Here is a 24,119-nt window from a genome sequence, read left to right as displayed (position 1 = left end):
CCTAAATCTGCCTCCCTCCAGTTTATACCCATTGCCCCTCATCCTATCACTACAAGCCTTTGTAAACGGTCCCTCCCCAGCTTTCTTGGAGGCCCCCTTCAGGTACTGGAAGGTCGCTATAAGATCTCCTCTGAGTCTCCTCTTCTCCAGACTGAACAACCCCAACTCTCTCAGCCTGTCCTTTTAGGGAAGGTGCTCCAGCCCTACAATCATCTTTCCAGCCGTCCTCTGGACCCGTTCCAACAGCTCCATATCCTTCTTACGTTGAGGATTCCAGAACTGGGCACAGTATTCCCAGTGAGGTCTCACAAGAGAGGAACAGAGGGGCAGAATCACTTTCCTCACCCTGCTGGGCACACTTTTGATGCAGCCCAGAATACGGTTGGCCTTCTGGGCTGCTAGCGCACATTGCCAGCTCATGTTGACCTTCTCATCGACCAGCAAGAATTTCACTGGTCTCACCAGTGCTGAGTGCAGAGGAAGAATAACCTCTGGACCTGCTGGTTACGCCATTTCTGAACCAAGCCAAGATGCCGTTGGCCTTCTTGGCCACCTGGGCACACTGCTGGCTTATGTTCAGTTGGCTGTCAACTATTACCCCCAGGTCCTTCTCCTCTGTACAGCTCCCCAGCGACTCTTCCTCCAGTCTGTAGCACTGCATAGGGTTGTTGTGCCCCAAGTGCAGGACCAGGCATTTGGCCTCGTTGAACCTCCTGCCATTGGCCTCTGCCCAGCGGTCCAGCCTGTTCAAATCCCTTTGCAGAGCCTCCCTACCCTCCAGCAGATCCACACTTCCTCCCAGCTTAGTGTCATCTGAAAACTTGCTGAGGGTGCACTCCATGCCTTCATCCAGGTCATTGATAAAGACATTGAACAGAGCTGGACTCAGTACCAAGCCCTGAGGAACCCCACTTGTGACTGGCCTCCAGCTGGAGTTAACTCCATTGACCACCACTCTCTGGGCCCGGCCATCCAACCAGTTTTCAACCCAGGAGAGTGTGCGCCCATCCAGGCCAGAGGCAGACAGTTTCTGGAGCAGAATGCTGTGAGAAACTGTGTCAAAGGCTTTTACCAAAATCCAAGAAGACTACATCCACAGCCTTTCCCCCACTCAGTACTTGAGTCATTTTGTCATAGAAGGTGATCAGGTTAGTTTGGCAAGATCTGCCTTTTGTAAACACATGTTGACTGGGCCTGATCACCCGGTTCTCTTGCATGTGCTTCATGATAGCACTCAAGATTACCTGTTCCATGACTTTCCCCGGCACTAAGGTCAGACTGACAGGCCTGTAGTTCCCTGGATCCTCCCTGCAACTCTTCTTGTAGATGGGAAACCCTTCTTGTAGATGGAAGAATATTACCAAAACCGAGTTTTCTCCACTTGACAGATAATGCACTCACCCCTTCCCTCCCAACAAATTAAATCACTAGTTCAAGATCATTTCTTGAGTTAGCAGAAAAGCCTGGAACAACACTTTGGATGCTAAAGTTCCTGCCTACTGTCATGTGTTGCATATTTCTTCTCTTGAGGAAAAAAAAGAACAGGGGAGAAAAAAGAAAGGAAACAAGACAAAGGTAAAAACATTAATTTGAACTTTCCAGACATGGACACATTCAGCTATGGAACAAGACTGTATCACCAAAACTATAGTTCTGATTCCATAGAATCAGAGAATCATAGAATAGTTCGGGTTGGAAGGGATCTTAAAGGTCATGCAGTTCCAACCCCCCTGACATGAGCACGGACACGTCCCACTAGACCAGGCTGCCCAAGGCCCCACTCAACCTGGCCTTGAACACCTCCAGGGATGGGGCAGACATAACTTCCCTGGGCAACCTGTGCCAGTGCATCACCACTCTCAACATGAAGAAATTCTTCCCTATGTCGAGTCTAAATCTGCCCCTCTCCAGTTTATACCCATTGCTCTCAGCATATAGCTTTACATTGGAAAATCTTGTACATCTAAGCTACAGAAAAGAAATAGCTTTGTAATCCTCTGCTAAAAAACCAAAATCTCATCCTAAAAAAAAAAAACCTCTTTCCCAGCAGAATATGTTAAAGCTTTAACCAGAAGACATATCAAAAGCTTTGCAACAGATGAGTTCTTCAACCCACAGACAGTGAAGCAAAGTGTTCACAAAGAGAAACAATGTAAAGTCAACAGAAAGAAAAGCCTTCTGTTAGTGATGTGCATTCACGTGACTAAAATTCTGTTGTATGAACTCTGAAACCACTGTTTATTTCAAAGGAAGTGAAGCGAAGGGAAGGCGACACGGCCAAAGTATGCACTAGGGAAATATTATGGAAAAACAAGGAAGCAAGAGTTGATGTGAGAAAAAGAGAGTTGTGAGAGCATCAATGAAGATATATTCTATTTTATTTGAAAAGGGGACATTGTCTTCCTATGTCACAGAGACTTCAGCTGGCATCCCCAAATCTCCTTATGTGCCTCAAAATTCTGGCCAACCATTGGATTTTTTCTTTTCTATCTTAGGATGGATGCACTGTTCTCTTGGACCCCTCTACAAATAGCATGATGAGTTTAATGAAGTAAACCATCCTTACCTGCGACAGCATGCTCAATATCAAGGAAAGAATCATTTATGGGAAGGTAAACAGGTAGATAAAAGGCCATAAACAGAGAAATCTGTAGTTTTATAACCCAGCAAGTAGCTGGGACTACAGATGACAAGCTGAAAGGGAAGGATAATTACAACAAACTGCTATCTGACCTCTGAAGGTGTCTACTTATCGTCCATAGACATGGTGGAACCTAGATGACTACCCATACAAAGGAACATGAATACCTTCCGTTTTGTGCTTCTCATTGCCTGCAGCATGATGTGTGTTACAACTCAAATTTCAGATATAAAAGGAACATCAGTCTCTGGATGATAATTCTCTTTTACCTCTCCCCTTCTGTCTCCCCCTTTCTTTCTGTTTCTCATTATCGCTTTTATCAGCAGGACAAACCCCAATAAAAATGCAGTAGTTATTATTTTCCAACAGTCATTTTAGTTCTAAGCTGATAAGAAAATGTCCGTTACATCTAATTTCTAATTTCAATTACAACAACAACAAAACAACAACATCAACATTATTGCAGCCCGTCACAATGGATTTTCAAGCCAGTACAGCAAAAGGGAAGAAAGTATTTGGGACAGCACAGTTCTACATGTGGGTTTGATCAACAAAAGAATTTAAGCACTTACCTGCTTCCTGTTGCCGCATTAAGTGCTTATTCCATAATAACCAGGGTCTCTTTCTTTTTTGTCATTGGAACAGCTTAGATACCTAGAGTTTTGCTTCCGTCCTGCATCGCAGCACTGTCCCCTGGCTCAAATTATGCCAACTTAATATCTACATACTAAGCGGTGTTCTGTCTCACCTGTGTAGCTCTTCTCAAAGCCTACCTTTGAGGAGACAAACCACCTTTGTCTCTGTGGGCAGATGAAAGATGAAGTTCTTCCAACCTTCCATCTAATACCTAAAAGTTTAGAGCATTCTCACTGAATCTGGATTTGCTGACTTAATTTATCACGCTTTCGAAAGGAATCTGAATACGTCTTGTATCTCTCAAGAGAGGAACTCCAGGTTAAAAGCTATTCTGGACTGGTCAAAACCCTCATAGTTACAGAGATCCCAGCTGTGTGGTGTTTCCCCCTGGCTTGATTATGCTTCTAACATAGACATGCTTGTCATATTTCCTTCCATGTATGGGACTAGGATCTTTTTCACAGCCTTAGGAAGCTTCCTCTAGGAAGATGTTACTATAGTGGAAAGGCACCTAAAGGCACCTTGTGATGCCTCAGCTGTTTGCTAAATATAGCCTTAAACCAACACCATTCACTTCAACTTCAGTTTTTCCACTGAGATTACTGACAAGAACAGTAGACAGGAATTATGCTGCTATCAGCAGAGGGGCTATGAGGAAAGTCCCACTGCTATTCTATGGATACACTTGCATAAAGCCTTCCACAATGACACATGAGAGCAGTCTCCTTAATCCCATGACAGAATCAATTTTATGCAGCTGTAAGCCAAAAATAGAGCTGTAAGTCTCAAGGAGCCTAGTGAGGCAGCTGATGCATTGTAACTACTGCTTGCTTCTTTCCTAGAAGAAGGAATTCCAAAGCTCTGTCAAGAATGGACTCAGTACATCATGTTATTCGTTCTCAAAAGAGAGATGTTCCATGTGACATGAACAATTAATTTTCTGATAGCTTCCCAAGTTCCGCCTCCCTGCTTTTGTTTAGTTAACTTATTTTCCATTGCAGAAAAAGAGGTGAGTTCAGAAATGAGGAGAGTTTGATTTGACTTCAAATCGACAGAAAATTTACATGCGAGTCAGCATTTAAAATAACAATGTTTGCAAAATGTACAGGGTAACTCTTCATACAAAACCACACAGACTGTCATTTGCAAGGGAGAAATCTCAGGGTAACATAATAAAGTCACTGACGTCTTATTTTTGCACTTCCTATGTTTTAATTTATTCAACTATTCGTCATAAAGTCAGTCAAGGAGAAAAAACAAAGTGTTTTTATACAGTCAAAAATCAGTAAAATTACATCCACTGCTAAGCCCTGGAACCACAAAATCATGGAATGATTCAGGCTTGAAGAGACCTCATCTTCCTCAAGCTTCTGCTCAGAGAATCCAAAATAAGGGTTCTTGAACCAACATTATTAGTATTAGTAAATTAAAATCTGTTAGTTCTCACTGTTGCTTTAGTGTTGATACTAAGCATTAGATTGTTTTAATTGTTTAATGACTACAGAGGAGCTTTCAGAAATGACAAAGTGACTGCGAAAAATCTTCAAGGAGCAAAGAGGAGAAACAGTCCTGAATTCTTACCTTGCTGAGCTCAATATATTTCTTTGTTTCTCCACTTCCACAGGCTACAGATGCCTTTTTACTCAACAAAGCTGCTTTACACCCTTTCATTTTAAGGGAATGATACGGAGGAATAAGTGATCCCGTTTGTGTCAGCTTGGACTGGAACAACTGATTGATGACTACATTTTCACTGGCTGGGAAAAAACGAAGAAATTAATGCACAAAGATAAAACACGTTAGAAAATTATATATATTGTATTAGGTAATAAAAAGACATATAGTTGGAGAATTAAGTCAGCTTAAAACAAGCGGACAAACCAATAAACTATTGATTTATGTTAGTTATTCAAGAGCTTTCAATATGTAAGTCCCCAGTGACACCTTTTTTAATCATATTCCGGTCCTGTGCTAAACAAAACGGAGCAAAACCCAAAACTTTTCAGACTATGATATGTCTAAACTTAATTACTTATGTGATAATCCCCTCTGAATTTTGTTTCATTCCAGATTCCCAATTTATCCATCTATTAAAGCAATATAAGAGATGCATTCTTCACAACATTTACCTAGCACAGTATTTAGAAATGATCAAGGTAGTTGACAGAAATAAATTATAGATGCTCACTGTATCAAAGGAAAAATAATTATATAAAACACAATATCGGAAGAGATGAAAACCACCAAAAAGGCAAGGTGAATGTTGGAACTGTAGCAAGCTGTGTTCATGTTTCTATACATCAAGGCCACATATGAAGACATTTTACCAAAATAAGATGAAGTAATTTATCTCTTTGATGCAGTAGTGACAATGAGAACAAAACAAATACACTTCCAAGACGTGTTCTTAGAAACTAAAAGTCTGGATTTTAAGACAGATAGGATACTTTATACCAGTTTCAGCCAAATTATTCCTTATGAGATTAAGGTCATACACTTTTTAATTTTTCTTAAGATGAATCCTCAACATAAGAAGGACATGGAGCTGTTGGAATGGGTCCAAAGGAGGGCTACAAAGATGATCAGAGGGCTGGAGCACCTCCCATACGAGGACAGGCTGAGAGAGTTGGGCTTGAGGAGGCTTTCAATGCCAGACTGGATGAGGCTTTGGACAGCCTTATCCAGTGGGAGGTGTCTCTGCCCATGTCAGGGGGGTTGGAACTGGATGATCTTTAAGGTCCCTTCCAATCCGAACTATTCTATGATTCTAAGATGGTGATTACACACTGGTTGTACTGTCACAGCATTAAAAACCTATTGAATGATACATCCTTAACCATCCTGAGTTTTTATTTCTTTTTTTTCTAATTTACTAACAGAATTGCATTATGATCACACCCGTCACGCGTATAAAACAAACAAAATCCCAGAAAGATGAATGGGATAAGCATAATAAATGATGCCATTAAGTGTACCCTAGCAGGTAGTCATATTCAGTTTGATCTTCATCAGCTGTCTAAAAGTGTATTATGAGGGTCTTAAATGCAATGGATTTGTTTCACTTTTACTATTCCTTGCTTAATAGGAATAATAAAAGTATGAGGAGGATCATAAAGCAGATACTTGAAGGAATTCCAGCACAATCAGCACACATAGTAAACTTCCATATTTTAAAAATATGGGTAAATGTAATAAGTAGCATTAGGAAAGACATTAAAACTATGTCCTTCAAATTAAAACAGATAAAACCTATGTCAATAGTCTCTCCTAATTTATGTGTTGGACACAAAAATTGGATGGACTTGATCTCAAAGGTCTTTTTCAACCAAAAAATTCTATGATTCTGTATGGGTAGATGGGGTGCTCAGGGATATGGTTTAGCAGTGGACAGGTATGGTTGGACTTCATGATCTCAAAAGTCTTTTCCAACCAAAAAATTCTATGATTCACAATAGTATCATAGTATAGTTTGGGTTGGAAAGGACCTTAAAGATCATCTAGTTCCAACCCTCCTGCCATGGGCAGGGACATCCCACTAAAGTAGGCTGCCCAATCTTGTTTGATTAAGGAAACTAAATTCAATGAAAATCAAAGGAAGCATGCTCTTAAGGTGAACATCTCCATAACTTACTAAACTGACCACAAAAGAAATAGATCACTGACAATCAATAGGCTTTAAGCCTAAGTAATTTCAAAAAGAAGGAACATAGCCGTTCAATAATGTAAGTGCTTGTAAATCTTCTGCCTTCAGATTTTTTCATTGATTATAATAATTACTATTATGACTTATTAATTATATATACACTCAGTCTCAGTATATCCAACCTTTTATATCCAATCCAAACCTCTGGTTTTGCCTGTTAACTGTTGTATAGTGGATTAAACAAAATAGCAATGAAAGTGAGAAATGAAACCATATAAGAGAACGGAAGAATCCTTTCTATTGTAGAACATACTAGAAGTTGCCGTGCCTTCTTACACTCTTCGGAATATCAACACATAAATTCCAAGTAGTGAGAATTGGAATGTCCCTAAAACTACATACTCGACATCGGTGTAGCTGCACCTTGAATACTATGTTCAGTTTTGGACCCCTCAATACAAGAAGGAAATCAAGATGCTGTAGCATGTCCAGAGAAGGCCAACAAAGCTGGTGAAGGGGCTGGAGAACAAGCCTTATGAGAGGCAGCTGAGGGAACTGGTGTTGTTTAGCCTGAAGAAAAGGAGGCTGAGGGGAGAACTTATTGCTCTGTACAACTTATTGCTCTGTACAACTTATTGCTCTGTACAACCGGAAAGGAGTTGTAGCAAGTTGCGTGTTGGTCTCTTCTTCCTGGTAACTAGTGACAGGACAAGGGGAAATGGCCTTGAGTTGCACCAGTGGAGATTTGGGTTGGATATTAGGAGAAATTTCTTTACTGAAAGGGTTGTCAAGCACTGGAAGAGGCTGCCCAGGGAGCTGGTTGAATCATCATCGCCGGGTGTGTTTAAAAGACAAGTAAATGTCATACTTGGGGACATGGTTTGGTGGCAGACTGAGCAGAGTTGGATCGATGGTTGGACTCGATCTTAAAGGTCTTTTTGCAACCAAAACCATTCTATGATTCTATTCCATTTCTCTTTTCATCCTCAATGTACATTGTTTGCCTTTAAAATGCATCAATTATTTTATTAGGGAGTTCAGCTGATTTCACGGTAACATTGCTAAAAACTAACACATTGTAACACTGGGGCTGATGGAGAAGACAAATATGACCTCCAAAAGACCTCTGTTTCTATAAAAAGAAATATAAATATATAATACATAAGGTGAAAAACTGCAGCGGCTGAAGAAAAGACACATAAAAGCTCAGGATACACTGAAATTTCCTCAACGAAAATGTTTTGGCTTTCCTCACAGAAAGGGTAAATGATAGAGGTTTTTAATGATGTAGTTATGAATCATTAACTAATAAGCTTGGATGTCCTATTATTACATATAATTATACAACATTCACATGGAAAAGTATTTAATTTTGTATTTCAATGGACAGTTATATCTATTAACATAAGAACACCCACAAAGTTCCTACTCTTAGAAAGGTGCTCAAGCAGTGAAGTGCATTGCACTGCAGTGTCTCTAGGTTTGGGAGCCTTATCTCCTTTCTCTATCTTTTGCAGTTTATTTTTTATTTAATTCATACTTAGTGACTTCTTTAAGTCATACTCATCTATCACACTATACCTCCTTGTTCTTTACATTACACGCTCTCTGTTCATGAAGTCAAAAAGCTTTACTGGAAATAAAATATATATAGAATGTATAAAACTATGATGAAAATTAAGTCAAGTCATAATATCTTGAATTCTAACAACAACCATAAAACCATTTACTTACTTTTCATTAGAAATATGAGATTTTGTGAAAGGGAATCTTTATTTTTTTCTATTGCACCAGCAATTTCGTAAGTAACCTATAAGAAAATATTGTGAAATCATTAGTAATGACCAATGCATCTTTCAAATATCTCACAGCATTAAAATGAAGCTACATTTTTTTTCCACTCAACAGCTAAAGTCTGGCACCAGATAATGTCTTTTGTGCCTTTCATAGCCCAAACAATACTAACCAGAAGAGCTGGTTGTTGGATATTGTGTGTCTCTGCAAGTATTATACAGAAATGCCATCAGACTGATTCTGAAACATTTCCACAATGCAAGACTTTGGTGGTCAAATGTGTGGTGTAGAGCAGAAGGCAGCGATTTGAATGACACTTTCCCTGTAGGATGAGTGACTCCCAGATCACAGATCTCCTTGTCAATGGGAAACTGCCCACACCAACTAGAAAAGAAATTTGAGCCCCAGCTCACACTCAAGACAAGTTCCAGCCATCCATATGTCCTTTGGAGGCAAGTTCAGTCTATAGGTAAGGTACAAATCCCATTCACCTTTCTAACAACCATACATATGAGAGTTTCGGATCATCTTTCTTGTTTGATATCACAATGTCAAGAACAGACAGATGGATTGCCTCTCTGTCTGTCATCTGACTGCAGATAAACTCTAACAAACATGCTAGGAACTTTGAGAAGCAAACGAAATACAAGGCTCTAGCCAGAGCTCCTGAGGGTACATAAAAAATGAAGAAATATGCCTAAGTGTCTGCTCTAACATTAACCCCATCCCAGGAGACACTGTATACAGCTCGTTAAATTACAGGCTTTAGATCTAAACAGCTCTGTCTTGCACAGTAGGAGAACCCAAAGGGAATTTTTAAGTTAAAAAGGAAAAAATTTATAGACTGTGGTACTACTAGGATTAAGGAGACACTTTATGGGAACTTCTTAGAATACAGTTTGTTTTCATTTACCTTGGGACCATGTCTCTATCTAAAGCCTTTTTAAAGTATTTTATTGGAACTGTTTCCTGAGTCCCTTAGATATTTGGGGAAATTTTACCCTTGCATATTTAATAAAGCTATAAATATGTAATTAAGATTAGTAATACTAATCAGTGCATTAATTTTGTTTTCCATTGGGTCATTTGACACTTAGGTAATGTTATCTTACTTACAAAAGAAATTACATGACTTGGATGTGTATAATCTGTTATAGTTAGTAATTGTCAAATGATGTAATTAGCATGGCAACTGACATAGAAAAGGTATTACAATAGAATTATGTTCTCATCCATAACAGATACAAAGTTATATAATTTTCTAATTGCATCTCCTAAGGACATACAACATAGTTAGCAAACTATTAGAATAATTTAAGTATACTATTAAATGCTTTTAGTGTTCTTAAAGTAAATGTTCTGCCAGATTGGTCCATAAAAGATAATTAACAGAACTTATTCGACATATCCATAATGCGAGTTCCTAATTGAGTGTCTTAGGCTTTGACTAAATTAGAAGAGAGTTGGTATTGGTGGGAAGAGAAGGTAAGTATAGCAGAGGGAGATACTATATTATGATTAACAGCCTAGTTTGAAACAGGGAGAAGGTTCATTACTGGTGCTGCTATAATACATCACCAACTTCTAGAACTATATTCATAAGACATCTCTCATATCACATAAAATACATAAAAGTTATTAGGATTCCCCTTTATGAAGAAATTGCTAACTCTCTAACAGGTTGTCCATAGACTTGGAGAATTAATTCACTGCCTAGAGATATGAAAACTGACTCCACAAAACAGTACTCTAGGGTTCCATGTTCATCATCAGTCCCCAGAAAGAGAAAAAGAAAGTCCTCCTCTTTCTTCCAGTTTTGTTAACTTAATCCTGCCCTTTTCAGAGATGCCAACCTACATAGCACTTTGCCTAAAGTACATATATTTTCCTCAATTTTCTTCCACCGGATTTCTAAGCAAACCTGGACAAAATTTATTCAAGCACAGCGGATATCATTCTGAGGAGACAAACCCCAAATATTACGTGACTCAGACAGGAAAGGTGTACTTGCTTAGATTATGGTTCGAGTATTATAAATCATGGTCCTCATTCTCACTTCTATTTATTGCAGCTGTTTGCTCTGTCTTCCTTTGCATGAAGAACTCTCTGGAGTAGACAGTGTGCAAACCCATGTGTCCATGTTAACCAAAGGAAACAAGACCTTTAGATACTACCCAAAATACCTGACCTATTTTTATTAAAAAAGAAAATAGTCTGCAATTCCACACTGCTTTTTATTTCATTAAAACAAGAAAGGGAGTGGATTTACTTTCCTTCTTGATTTAGGTTCAGAAAGGAAAAGAAATTAACCTAAGCACAGTGGTAGTGAGGCAGGCAAAATGACAGGCTGAGAGAGTTGGGGTTGTTCAGCCTGGAGAAGAGAAGGCTCCAAGGAGACCTTAGGGTTTAGGGACACCACTTGTCACCCTTTTATTTCATTTAACTGTGTGTATAAGCCTGGCTTATTATAATCAGTGATAAAAGTCAAGTAACGTGGAATAAAAAACAAGATTTTTTTTTTAAAATAAGTTCAGCATCTGGGCTTTATCCCATAGTGGAATGCACTATTCCCACATTCTCATGCTGTCTTCACTTTTCAATGAAATTTCCTCCCACACAAGGACAGGCTGAGAGAGTTGGAGTTGTTCAGCCTGGAGAACAGAAGGCTCCGAGGAGACCTTATAGCGACCTTCCAGTACCTGAAAGGGACCTCCAAGAAAGCTGGGGAGGGACTGTTTACAAAGGCTGGTAGTGACAGGACTACGTGCAATGGGTATAAACTGGAGAGGGGCAGATTTAGACTAGACATAAGGAAGAATTTCTTCACGATGAGAGTGATGAGGCACTGGAATAAGTCACCTAGGGAAGTTGTGGGTGCCCCATCCCTGGAGATGTTCAAGGCCAGGATGGATGGGGCCTTGGGCAGCCTGATCTACTGGAAGGTGTCTCTGCCCATAGCAGGGGGGTTGGATCTGGATGATCTTTAAGGTCCCTTCCCCAACCCAAACTATTCTATGATGCTAAATAGTGTATATTGAAACCAGCAGATACTTAGAAACAATGTAGAAGGGGTGAGGGGAAGTATTCTATTATTTTCTCCTGTAACAGAAAGTCCCAAATCCAGTGTACTTAAATAAAGAAAAAGAGAGAGAAAGGGAGGGGGAAAAAACAACCAAAAACCCTACTATCTTGTCTGCAAAGAATCTTCGTCAAGTAACTTTTATAGGCTTTGGTATAGCTTGGACTAGACTGATTTGATTGTTATGTCTGGGGATTCAGCCTGGGGAAAAAATAGAGAAAATGAAAGCATCCTTATTGATTAATCCATCTCCTTTTGTCTTTTGATTTAGAGGCTCAGTTTCAGAGTCTGCCTGGGATATAAGAGGCATTTCAGAGAAGACTGCCTTGGTGAGGGTGAACTGACAGCTGAAAGGTAGTTTTGAAATGCACATAGCTGAGAAATGGAACGGACATTGTCCTGTGCTTAAAGGACATTATGTGCACAGGTTTACAGAGCAAAGAAGTTGGTCTTTAGGTCTGATGGGTTTATTACAGCACTATAAGTCAAAAGAGTGGTAAGGCCAACAGCAACAAGGAGCTTATCTAATTTGCAAATTCAAGTATAAATTTAAAGGGCAAAAAGCTTAGATTTTGATGAGATAGAATAGAATCATAGAATCACAGAATGGTTTGGGTTGGGAGGGATCTTAAAGATCATCCAGCTTCAACCCCTGTGCGAAAGGCATAGACACGTCCCATCAGACCAGGCTGCCCTGGTTTTGAACACCTCCAGGAATGAGGCAGCCACAGCTTCCCTGGGCAACCTGTGCCAGTGCCAAACCACTCTCATTGTGAAGAAATTCTTCCTTACGTTTAGTCTAACATTCATGTTAGGCATCGGAAAGAAAGGATTGTAGGGGCAATGGTTATAAACTTGAGAGGAGCAGATTTCGACTAGACCAGACGAGGTCGGATGGTGTCTTGGGCAGCCTGATCTAGTGGGAGGTGTCCCTCTCCATGGCAGGGGAGTTGGAACTGGATGATCTTTAAGGTCTCTTCCGACCAAAACTATTCTATGAATCTATGATTCTATAAGCAGATTTTTCCACAAGAGATTGGACTGCCAGTATTCAGGGAAACGTGTCAAATAACCTTCAGATTAAGCCTTCCACTATGATTTCTTTTAGTCATACAAGACCTAAATCATTTTTTCTACCTTCTGCCTGAACAGCAGAGATAAGCTTTTTGTCTTACAGCAAAGATACCAAGACATTAAATAGCTCTTAGAAGAGATTCGTAATGTGTCAAGGCATTGTAAGTCTCTGTTCAGCTGCAGAATTAAAACTGGGAGATAAAGTAAAATATTTGATATGATCAAGTTCGTGATGGCTTACGCTGAGCATGTGTTCATATACTTAACAACTGTATCACCTTGTTCATGCAGAAGACAGATTCAGTGTTGTGAAGGCATAACACTAAAATTCAAAAGAAATTACTAAAAAGGTGTTTACTTTCTTCCACAGGATCATTCTGTCAATTTTGTGTAATGCAGTATTCTCTCTCTCAGCTTCCACTGAATAATCTCTCCTCTGCCTTGATTTCTTCTGTGTGCAGAAGCTTACTTGTGCATATTATTTTCCTCTTTTATCCCATTTTCTTAATTTCAAAACAGTAAGGAAATTAAGAAAAATCAAAAGTCTTTCAGAATGATATCATACATGTAGATTTTCTTAAAGCATCGTTTTTGCCAGAAATTCAAGTATGGACTCCGAGTTCATTAGGATTTTCTCTCTTACACATTACTATGAGCCTTTTCTTTTCGCGTGCCTTCTTAGGTTCACTCTGAACCCATTTTCCTTTTCTCACTTCTGATCTGTTACCTCTTCTCTTCGCTTAGTACTGTCTTTTATGGAATGGTCTAAGGCTCATTAGAACTGGAGCAATAATATGGTATTTAGGCAGTCCTAGGAAAAACTACTGAGCATAAAACAAAAGGGAAATGGGCAATAGCTGACAATGCAGGACCACAATCAATCAAAAAGACTTGATAATACTTTGGCTGTAAACTACACTGCAGTTACAACTGTTGTTTCCTAGAGAAATCAAGCTGCCTGTCTTTGCTTTCTGTTTAACACAGAGCCTGCATTCAGTGTGACTTCCTCCACAAACACCAGCCTAGACCCATCACTGGAATACAAATGATTGAGCTGAGAAGTGAAAAAAAAATTCCATGTTCAATTATCTGTCACATTTTACTGGTAATTCTTTTTCTACCCTCTGTGTCTGATTCATCTTTCAGTTATACTCACATAAATGAGGAGAAGCTTTACCAAGTTAAAAGAGTTACAATCTGGGAAAAAATGTGGTAAGGGAGAATAAAATCAAGCCTCCTTATTTTAAATTTCGAGATCTCCGAACATAATGATGCAGAGAAAGATTGCTTTATACTTCACTTACTTTAGATCCATTTAATTGATTTCAGACTATAAAAATGGCTCTCAAAACCTGCCGAACAGCACTGTTGCTTTACATATGAAATTCTTATTTTTGAGTGTTAATAAAAGCTTAATATTTAAAAGTCTGGTCCTTTAAAAATTTCATAAAGCATAAATCACAAATGACTTCTATAAAAAGCTACTAAATGTAATAAGTAATAACACAATCTTAAGAAAAGCATCAGCAGTTTTAAATTCGTATTTTTTATTATTCGACTTATCAACTTATGAAGATATTCTCATCTGAGACTAAAAGTTTGTATAATTATTTAATACAGTAATGCTATCATCAGATTTTATGTAAATATATATCATAAAATCACTGGAAATATCCATTTATGATAGCTAGATAACAATTACATGGATATCAAAAACACAAGTGTCTCTACGGATTTTGCTCAATCACTATGAAAGTATGGAGAGTTAAGTACTTGTACAGGAGGTTTTCTGTTTTGGCAGGGATGAGCACTTGTGGTTTGAGCTAAAGCAGAATCAGTTTTCTGACTTCAGCTCAGTCTCATCTAAGTAACTTCATTTTCTGAAAGATCTCAGTTTTGAAGTGATCTACTACATAGTATCTCCCACCAAGAACACAGTTATATTTACAAACAATGCAGTGCATACGATCACGATGAGGTGATTCCGAGGCATTGTAGCTAAACTGCTTCTAAGTGTGCTATGCAAAAAGCTTTTATGGGATTCCATCAGTGGATGGATAGCTCATGGGATCATCATCTAAGACTTAGAAAGTGTGAAAAGACACAGAACAAACTGTTTGCACTTAAAGACGACTCTTGCAGCCTTAAGTCTATGTTCTCATTTGATTTCAATGCAACAGCGATAACTAAAAGCCCCCATTGTACTGTGCCCATAAAACCTATATTCATCAGCTCATCTCAAATACCATGCTTTGAACAGAGAGAAGTGGCAGCACATCAGATTAATCACACAGGGGCTAATCTGTCACATTATCGGAAAAAAAATAATTATTATCCCTTTAAAAACATACCTATTTTTCTTGCTTTATGCCGTGGGTGGTTGTGGATACAATGCGAAAATGAAGGAGTATTGGAAAGGAAAAATAACAGGACTTTTTAGCAGAATTGATTATACTCTTCCCATGAATATTGCAGGAGGGGAAATGCGAAATATTCATCCTGATTTAGAGATACTTAGCCTGTTCTGGGATTTTGAATTAAAAAAGGGAAAATTATATATGTTGATTATGATTACTAACAAGAAAGAATGTGGGGTTTTTTTTTGCCAGACACATGATGGTATCCATTCCTTTCATACTGGCAAGAAATCTCCACCTGTGGCATTTCAAGGTCAGGATGGATGTGGGCTTGGGCAGCCTGATCTAGTGGGAGGTGTCCCTGCCCATTGGCAGGGGGTTTGAAATGGATGATCTTTAAGGTGCCTTCCGGACCAAACTATTCTACGATTCTATGATTTTATTTACAGCCAGGAGTTGGACAAACCATGCAGAATTTTGTTTTGGCTACTCTTCTCCATCAACTGTGTTTAACCAACCTTTCAAGCAACTTACCCTCCCAGCATAATGCATAACAGTGAAGGTGGATCCCTGATCTTTTGGGGCAAGGTTACCATTTCCATCTTTTGTAGAGGAATATACTGTATTTGTATCTAATGTATCCAGGTAAGATTGAACGCGTTTAGACAGACTCTGTTCCACTGACCAAATAGATTGGCTTTCTTCATCCAGCATTGACAAAAAGCCTGATGGTTTCTGAAATGAAAAATAGATTTTTTTTTGTTTTATACTGGAACAATAGAATTTCTTTTTTTTCCTTGTAGAGTAGCACAGCTTGTAAATTGGGAAACAGAAACATGTATCACCTCAAAGAAAAGCAAAAACGGTTAAAACACTCTGGTAAATCCCCAAGGCTATGCACATCAGATAATTCTGCAAGAAACATGTATAATATGGGAACATATATATATGGGAATAATATTTCCGGTGCCAAAAATGGTAACTATTGATGATATTTTGGGAAACTGATTGTGTTATTTCCTTCTTAGAACTTCGGCTTCAGAAACTAGCTCCAGGCACAAAAGGAATCATCACATTTAGAACTGACTTGTCAGTCCTGCAGCTGAATAAAGGATGTGGCATGATACACAGACACTACTCATGAACCAGTACAAGCAAGGAGTTTCTGTAACATCTTCTTCAACCCTGGACTGTTACAAATCTCTGTTAGCCCTCGAGCTATGAGGGCAGTATGACAGCTCTCTCCATGGTCTCTTTGGACCTGTAACCTTCTCTCCAGATGCATAAATCAGAAAGTGCAGAAAAGGTTTTTATTAACATGTAGAGACTGTGTATAAATAAACATGGTATAAAATTGATCTGAAAACTACCTGAAAGAAAAAATTCAAGGCTGCAGTATGGTTACCAGGAGAATACATCGTTTCCATGGCAACTCCTTCTTGTACACATTCTGCTTGCTCTTGTAGGAAAAGCACTTCATTGATGTACTGGTGTATCTTCTCATTGGTCATGTTGACACATAGCTATTGTAAAACCAAGAAAAAAATGAGTGTTAGAAGTTTGCTGCATAATTCATCAGTGTAGGTTTTACTGCACATCTAATATCGAATTTGACAAAACGTCAATTCTCAACATGTTGTCACTTGCTAGACCACAGATTAGCAAGACCCTTGGGAAATCTACATTTTAACAACTATTAACATTAAATTGGGTATAAACAGTTTCCAGCCTGTACAGTTCACTGTGAATTCCACATAAGAATTATCAAATACTAGCACCGTCAAATATAGTGAAAATTTACACCAATTCCATTGATCAAGTGAGGTAATTCCACCTATAAATTGGTACACTTCATATCCTTCTGCTGTATATATTCAGGGAGACTGAAGAGATGTGAGGTGCTGCACATTCGGTTAACATCCCGACTCCGCAGTCAATTCAACATTCAAACTGATTCCACATATAATGTTACTGAATTCTAAAGGAATCCCTGAAGAACTCATTGTGTTTTGCCCAAATATATATAATCACAGAATCATAGAATGGTTTGAGTTGGAAGGGACCTTCAAGATTATCTAGTTCCAACCCCCCCTGCCATGGGCAGGGACATCTTTCACCAGATCAGGTTGTTCAAGGCCCCATCCAACCTGGCCTTGAACAATTCCAGGGAGTGAGAAGGATCAGTTGGCTCTCACTAATCCACAACAAGGATATTAAAACCTTCCTGTGCATGGAGGCTAGCAAAATTCTGACTTCAAAATATCACATTATTTTTCCTTCTTAACAGCTGAGTTAAGACAGTAAATAACTGCCCCTTATCTGTGGAGAATAAGGAATCATAGAACCATGGAATCATAGAATCATTTGGTTTGATAAGACCTTTGAGATCATCATGAACCTTGAGATCATGGAGTCCAACTGTACCTGTCTACTACTAAACCATAACCCTGAGCACCTCATCTACCCATCTTTTAAATACCTCCATGGTTGAGGACTCACACTGCAGTGCGAGGTTCTGCATTCAAGTCCCTACACAGTATCAGAGCTCAGCGTGCACCGACAGCCACTTATTCCACAGGCTAGCATAGAAGCAAGCAGGACCATCCATCTATGATTTGGACAGACAAAACCAAAGAAGGCTGATTTATTCTGCATAAAATAAACTATTGGAATGTTTCTTCAGAGTGTCCATATGCAGACACTTGTGTGAGACCTCCCGTCTGCTAGCACTGAGACTGCAATAACTGTGGAAAAGTTAAGATGTATAACTTATCTATTTATACCCCTCCATGCATGGCCAGCAGATCAAGGGAGGTGATTCTGCCCCTCTATCCCTCTCTTTCAAGATGTCATCTGGAGTATCACGTCCAGTTCTGGTGCTTCAGATCAGGTCAGTTAATAGACAGTTTAATATCATAATAAAGAGAGCAATATAATACTAAATCACAAATTGATTCATAGATTCACGGAACCATTTGGTTGGAAAAGATCATCAAGTCCAACTGTACCTGTCCACTACTAAATCATATCCTCGAGCACCTAATCCACCTGTCTTTTAAATACCTCTAAGGATGGGGACATAACCACCTCTCTGGGCAGCCTCTGACAGTGCCTGAGAACCCTTTTGGTGAAGAAAGATTTCCTGATGTCTAATCTGAACCTCCCCTGATGCAACTTGAAGCCATTTCCTCTCATCTTACCACCTGTCACTGGGAGAAGAAACCAACACCCACCTTGCTACAACCTCCTTTACAGATAGTGATAAGGTGTCCCCTCAGCCTCCTTTTCTCCAGGCTAAAAAATTCCAATTCCCCCCAGCTGCTCCTCATAAAGCTTGTTCTCCAGCCCCCTCATCAGCCTTTTTGCCTTTCTCTGGACACGCTCCAAACCATCAATGTCCTTCCTGAAGTGAGAGGCTCAAAACTGAACCCAGGAGTCGAGGTGCATCCTCACAAATCCTGAGTACAAGGGTACAATCACCTCCTTGGTGTTGCTGTCACACTGTTTCTGATACAAGCCGGGATGCTGTTGGCCTTCTTGGCCACTTGGGCCACTTCTGGCTCATGTTCAGCCAGCTGCCACCCAACACTCCCAGGTCCTTCTCTGCCAGGCAGCTTTCCAGCTGCTCTTCCCCAAGCCCGTAATGCTGCACAGGGTTGTTGTGTCCCAAGTGCAGGACCTGGCACTTGGCCTTGTTAAACCTCATCCCAGTAGTCTCAGCCCATCGCTCCAGCCTGTTCAGATCCCTCTGTAGAGCCTCCTTACCCTCAAGCAGATTGACACAAATTAATTTACACAATTCATGTTAATAGACCGTGTTTGAAGACAGTTCAGGAAGAGAGAGTTGGCTAAACCAGGTAGAATAAATTGTTCACTGCAGTGAGTGTGTTGGAATGAAAAGGCATTAGAGTATTGAAATGTCAAAGGCAAACAAAGAATTGGTCTAAGAATGGTTCATGAGCAATGCATAGGACAATAGATGTAAAAGAACTAGAAAAGTACCGTTATTTATATCTACACCGAGAATCTGGTAAATTCTGCAGGCAAGATTATGTGACTGACAGTTTGCAAGGAGAAAAGTTTGATAGATGATTACAAAGGAGAAGGCATTAAAAGCTGAAAACAGCATTAATTGAGTGTTCAGTTTTCCTTGTACTTGTGAGAGTTGGTAAGCCCTCATTTCTTAGAACATGTGCAATACATTATATTTATAATCACAAAAATAGCACATGTAATTCTAAATTAACAGTATATAAGTGTATGGAATAAGTGATAGAGAGTAGACTTGTGATCTTTTGTAGGAAATTTAAAAGCTGAAAGAGAGAGCGCAGTGTTTTCAGAAGCCATGGTTTGAGGGAGTCATTGTTCAATAAAGACTGAAAGTTTCTGAATTACGAGGACTCAGCGAGTTACTGCTCTTCAGCTGAGCTACGGAAAATGACTACAGTACACTTTTAGCTCACTCCAACTATGTTTTACAATCACTTCCTAGCAGTGATCATTAGCTTGGGAACAGTATTTTCCTACAGCAGCTGCCTATCTGCTGTGCCAGAAAAGCTTTGTATGCAGCCCCACTGGAATATGGTCAAAAGTGAGCACAGATTTGTCTGTTCTCTTCTGTACAGAAACGGCCTTCATTAGGCGCACACTACCAAAAGCAACTATGGCAGGTTTTAATGTTAGTTTTCAATGTTTTCTTAAGTTTCCTTGTTTGAGAGCGACTACCAGCAGTGGCCCAGGTGGCCAAGAACTGGCCAGATCAGAAACAGCATGGCCAGTAGGACCAGAGAAGTGATTGTACCCCTGGACTCTGCACTGGTGAGGCCACACCTCAAATCCTGGGTTCAGTTTTGGGCCCCTCATTAGAAGAAAGACATTCAGGTCCTGGAATGTGTCCCAAGAAAATCAACAAAGCTGGTGAAGGGGCTGGAGAACAAGTCTTATGAGGAGCGGTTGAGGGAACTGGGGTTGTTTAGCCTGGAGAAGAGGAGGCTAAGGGGAGACCTTCTCCCTGTCTAAAACTGACTGAAAGGAGGTTGTAGAGAGGTGGGTGTTTGTCTCTTCACCCATGTGACAGGTGATAGTCCGAGAGGAATGACCTCCAGTTGTACCAGGGGAGCTTCAGATTGGACATTAGGAAAAATTTCTTCATGGAAGAGGTATCAAGCACTGGAAGAAGCTACCCAGGAAGGTGGTAGAGTCACCATCCCTGGAGGTATTTAAAAGACAGGTAGATGAAGTGCTTATGTATACGGTTTAGTAGTGGATAAGTATGGTTGGGCTTGATGATCTCAAAGGTCTTTTACAACCTAGTGAGTCCATTATTCTATATTTGTTCCGAGCTTAATCTGCACCCTTTAAAATTAGAAAATATCTGTTTCTCTTCTGGTAGAGTTTAAAACTAGCTTAGATCTTCTTCATGGTTTCTTCACAACTCCAAATATTGCAGTCAAGGAATGCTGCTATCATCTTATATCTTTATGCTAGGATATTCTTTGACCATAAAAATATAAAACACAAATGGAAGGAACTCATGGCCAATGAACATAATAAGCAGAAGGGAAGACTGACAAAGTTGCCTGTACCATTTCCCCCATAACTGCTTCTACAAAAACTCTGTTATATCTGAAGAACCAGACTGTAGAATAGCAAGAGGTACATTTCTTCTTCCCGCAGGAAGTCAGGTCTTTCTACAGAAATTAAGGTCTACAGTTGTGGAGTAATCATAAAGAGCAAAAATGCAGTTAAATAAAATGGGCTCAAGTAGAGTCCTTCCTCCCTAATTCAAGTCGTAAACTAAAAAATATTTAGCTCTTACTAAATAATGTGCTTGGCTCTTGCATGGGAGACCTCTGAAATTTTGCAGAAGAAAGTATATGTCAGAGTCTCCTTTTTATAGGAATTTATCTGAATTAGGACAGCAGGTCATGGAATCAGTCAAGTGTCTTTTAACTTCCATTCAACTCTATCCCGAATAAAGTACACACACATTATCTCTGTGATGCAGCAGAGTGCTGGGAGAGACATGGCTCTCGTGGCAGCTCCATGCAGCAAATTTCTTGCAATAGAAGCCAGCTGGATCCAAGAACAAAGAGCATTGTGACCCCTACTCAGGCTTTCACTTCAGAGTCACTCTGGTGAAGCAGAAGAACTTGTACAACCAAGCTACGTTCGTAGGAATTTTCACCTACTTTTATGATTAGGTGTCATAGAATCATAGAATAGTTTGGGTTGGAAGGGACCTTAAAGATCACCGTGTTCCAACTCCCTTGCCATGGGCAGGGACATCTCCCACTAAATCAGGCTGCTCAACGCCCATCCAACCTGGCCTTCAACGCTTCCAGGGATGGGGCAGCCACAGCTTCTCTGGGCAACCTGTGCCAGTGCCTCACCACTCTCATCATGAAGAAATTCTTCCTTATGTCTAGTCTAAATCTGCCCCTCTCCAGTTTGTACCCACTGCTCCATGTCTTATCACTACAAGCCTTTGAAAATGGTCCCCCCCCAGCTTTCCTGGAGGCCCCCTTCGGGTGCTGGAAAGCCAGTCTAAGGTGTCCTTGGAGCCTTCTCTTCTCCAGGCTGAACAAACCCAACTCTCTCAGCCTGTCCTCGTATGGGAGGTGCTCCGGCCCTCTGATCATACTTGTAGCCCTCCTCTGGACCTGTCCCAACGGCTTCATATCCTTCTGATGTTGAGGATTTGGTAGGATATGAAGGTGTGGAAGGTTTTAACTTCTCAGCATGTCAGTTCTTCAGTTAACACTGCTGAGACTTCATTTGATTTTGTCATGTGAACTTTCCTAGCCAAAAGAGCCATAAAAGAATATTCTTTTTATTCAATTGCCTCACCTCAACCATGAGACAACTTCTAGTGCTGAAGATATAAGCTTGTGTTGCCTATTTCGTAGATCATAGAATCATAGAATAGAATGTGTTGGAAGGACCTTAAAGCACCAAAATGTTTCACTCAGCTGCTTGGAATTTCCCCAGATTTGGGCAATCAGGAGGATTTAATCTTTCTTGACAACATTTGTTCTTCCAGAAAGCAGGTAAACAGGTATCACAAAGAATGCCTTGTCTTACACTAATTACAAACAAATGGTTCATTTTCTCCAAATTACTTTTGCAATGCCATTTTCAAATATATTAATCTAAATGTGATGAAAAAGTAACTTTTATGACGCCTCTGCTTGGGTGTAACATACAATGTCAACATTCTGCAATCACAGACCTCGACATTGGCCATGTTTGCAGATACGATGAAATGTTTTGCATGAGGACCCTATCTGGGCTAAGAAGCCTGTTTATCATCAGGGTTAACGAGCCCAGGCAGAATACCGAACAAGGGCAGACTGTTAAACAGTGCAGGTTGGTTTGGGGATATCTGCATGATTATATTGTGTGATTTGGGAATACAAACTGTTTCTCTTCGTTGAAACCTATCACTTCAGAAATTAGATTTGTTAATCACATTATAAAATCCGTATGAAAATGAACTCTCTAATTGCTGATTGATGAGAAGCTCGACGTGAGCCGTGCACTCGCAGCCCAGAGGGCCAACTGTATCCTGGGCTGCATCAAAAGAAGCGTGGCCAGCAGGGCAAGGGAGGTGATTCTGCCCCTCTATTCCTCTCTTGCAAGACCTCATCTGGAGCATTGTGTCCAGTTCTGTAATCCTCAACAGAAGAAGGAGATGGAACTGTTGGAACAGGTCTAGAAGAGGGCCACAAAGATGATCAGAGGGCTGGAGCACCTCCCATATAAGGACAGGCTGAGAGAGTTGGGGTTGTTCAGCCTGGAGAAGAGAAGGCTCCAAGGAGACGTTTGAGTGATGTTCCAGCACCTGAAGGGGGTCTTCAAGAAAGCTGGGGAGGGACCATTTACAAAGGCTTGTAGTGACAGGATGAGGGGAAATGGCTATGAAGTGGAGAGGGGCAGAATTAGACTAGACATATGGAGGAATTGCTTCACCATGAGGGTGGTGAGACACTGGCATAGGTTGCCCTGGGACGTTGTGGCTGCCCCATCCCTGGAGGTGTTCAAGGCCAGGCTGGATGAGGCCTTGGGCAGCCTGATCTAGTGAGACCTGTCCCTGCCCCTGGCAGGGGGTTTGAACTGGATGATCTTTATGGTCCCTTCCAACCCAAACTATTCTATGATTCTATGAATTACATCACCTCTATTCCGTCTTTTCAGGAATGCAGTTCAGTAGTGTCTGAAGTAATGACCAGATTATTACTCAACAAAATATATTCAGTCCAGGGGGGGAGAGAGTAAGTGTTTCTTGAAATGTATTTACTTGAAAAAACAAAATATAAATGAATAGTTGACTTTAAAATTATGATTGCTATGCAGAAATCATAAAATAAATTACTTTTTACTCGTTTTTCTTTAACTCACATATTTTCTCTTCAAGAATCCTCTGCAGTTCACTAAGTAGAAAATTAATTAGCCCAGAAATTGGAATTTGCAGTATTTCATGATGTCAGTTGCAGAATTTCTAAGAGTTTCAAGAAACGATGCAGAACAGAGTCAAAGGAACACAACCAGTAAGTCCCAGATGCACCACTTCCTTTTGAGGCATATTTAAAATGTATAGAATACTTCATCCTTACTAGTCAGTACATTTTATGGAGTATTCTTGCATATATTCTGTCTGTTGAAATGCTTTTTATTTTCCACTTGATCTTTTCCCCCAAACTAGACATTTACACTGAGAAAATAACAGTAAACATTGGCACACATCAATAGTCTTTAATCAAACAAAATAGAACTGTAAGAGCAAAGAAAAGAGTTTTGTGACAGGGAACTGGAATACATTTTGTTGCATTCTTAAATGCTCTCTTGAAGGTAGAGATAAGCTCACTTTGGTTGTACTTTCAAACATTTGGAAAT

At 39.9% G+C, this 24,119-nt stretch overlaps 1 protein-coding gene across 3 annotated transcripts in view; it reads right to left on the bottom strand.

Annotated features, from left to right (window-relative positions):
• The window catches only part of MYO16 (myosin XVI), a 394,275-nt gene that overhangs the window by 106,153 nt on the left and 264,003 nt on the right, over positions 1-24,119 (bottom strand). For all 3 annotated transcript variants that reach the window (XM_054050575.1, XM_054050567.1, XM_009560753.2), the window contains exons 22-25: positions 16,595-16,747; positions 15,759-15,959; positions 8,655-8,730; positions 4,859-5,034 (exon numbers count right to left, since the gene is read on the bottom strand). In XM_054050575.1, the coding sequence (XP_053906550.1) occupies positions 4,859-5,034; positions 8,655-8,730; positions 15,759-15,959; positions 16,595-16,747 (606 nt within the window). The remainder of the gene's footprint in view (positions 1-4,858; positions 5,035-8,654; positions 8,731-15,758; positions 15,960-16,594; positions 16,748-24,119) is intronic.

Source organism: Cuculus canorus, chromosome 1, assembly GCF_017976375.1.
Source record: "Cuculus canorus isolate bCucCan1 chromosome 1, bCucCan1.pri, whole genome shotgun sequence".
NCBI classification, from domain to species: domain Eukaryota; kingdom Metazoa; phylum Chordata; class Aves; order Cuculiformes; family Cuculidae; genus Cuculus; species Cuculus canorus.
This window is presented reverse-complemented; position numbering and strand designations above follow the sequence as displayed.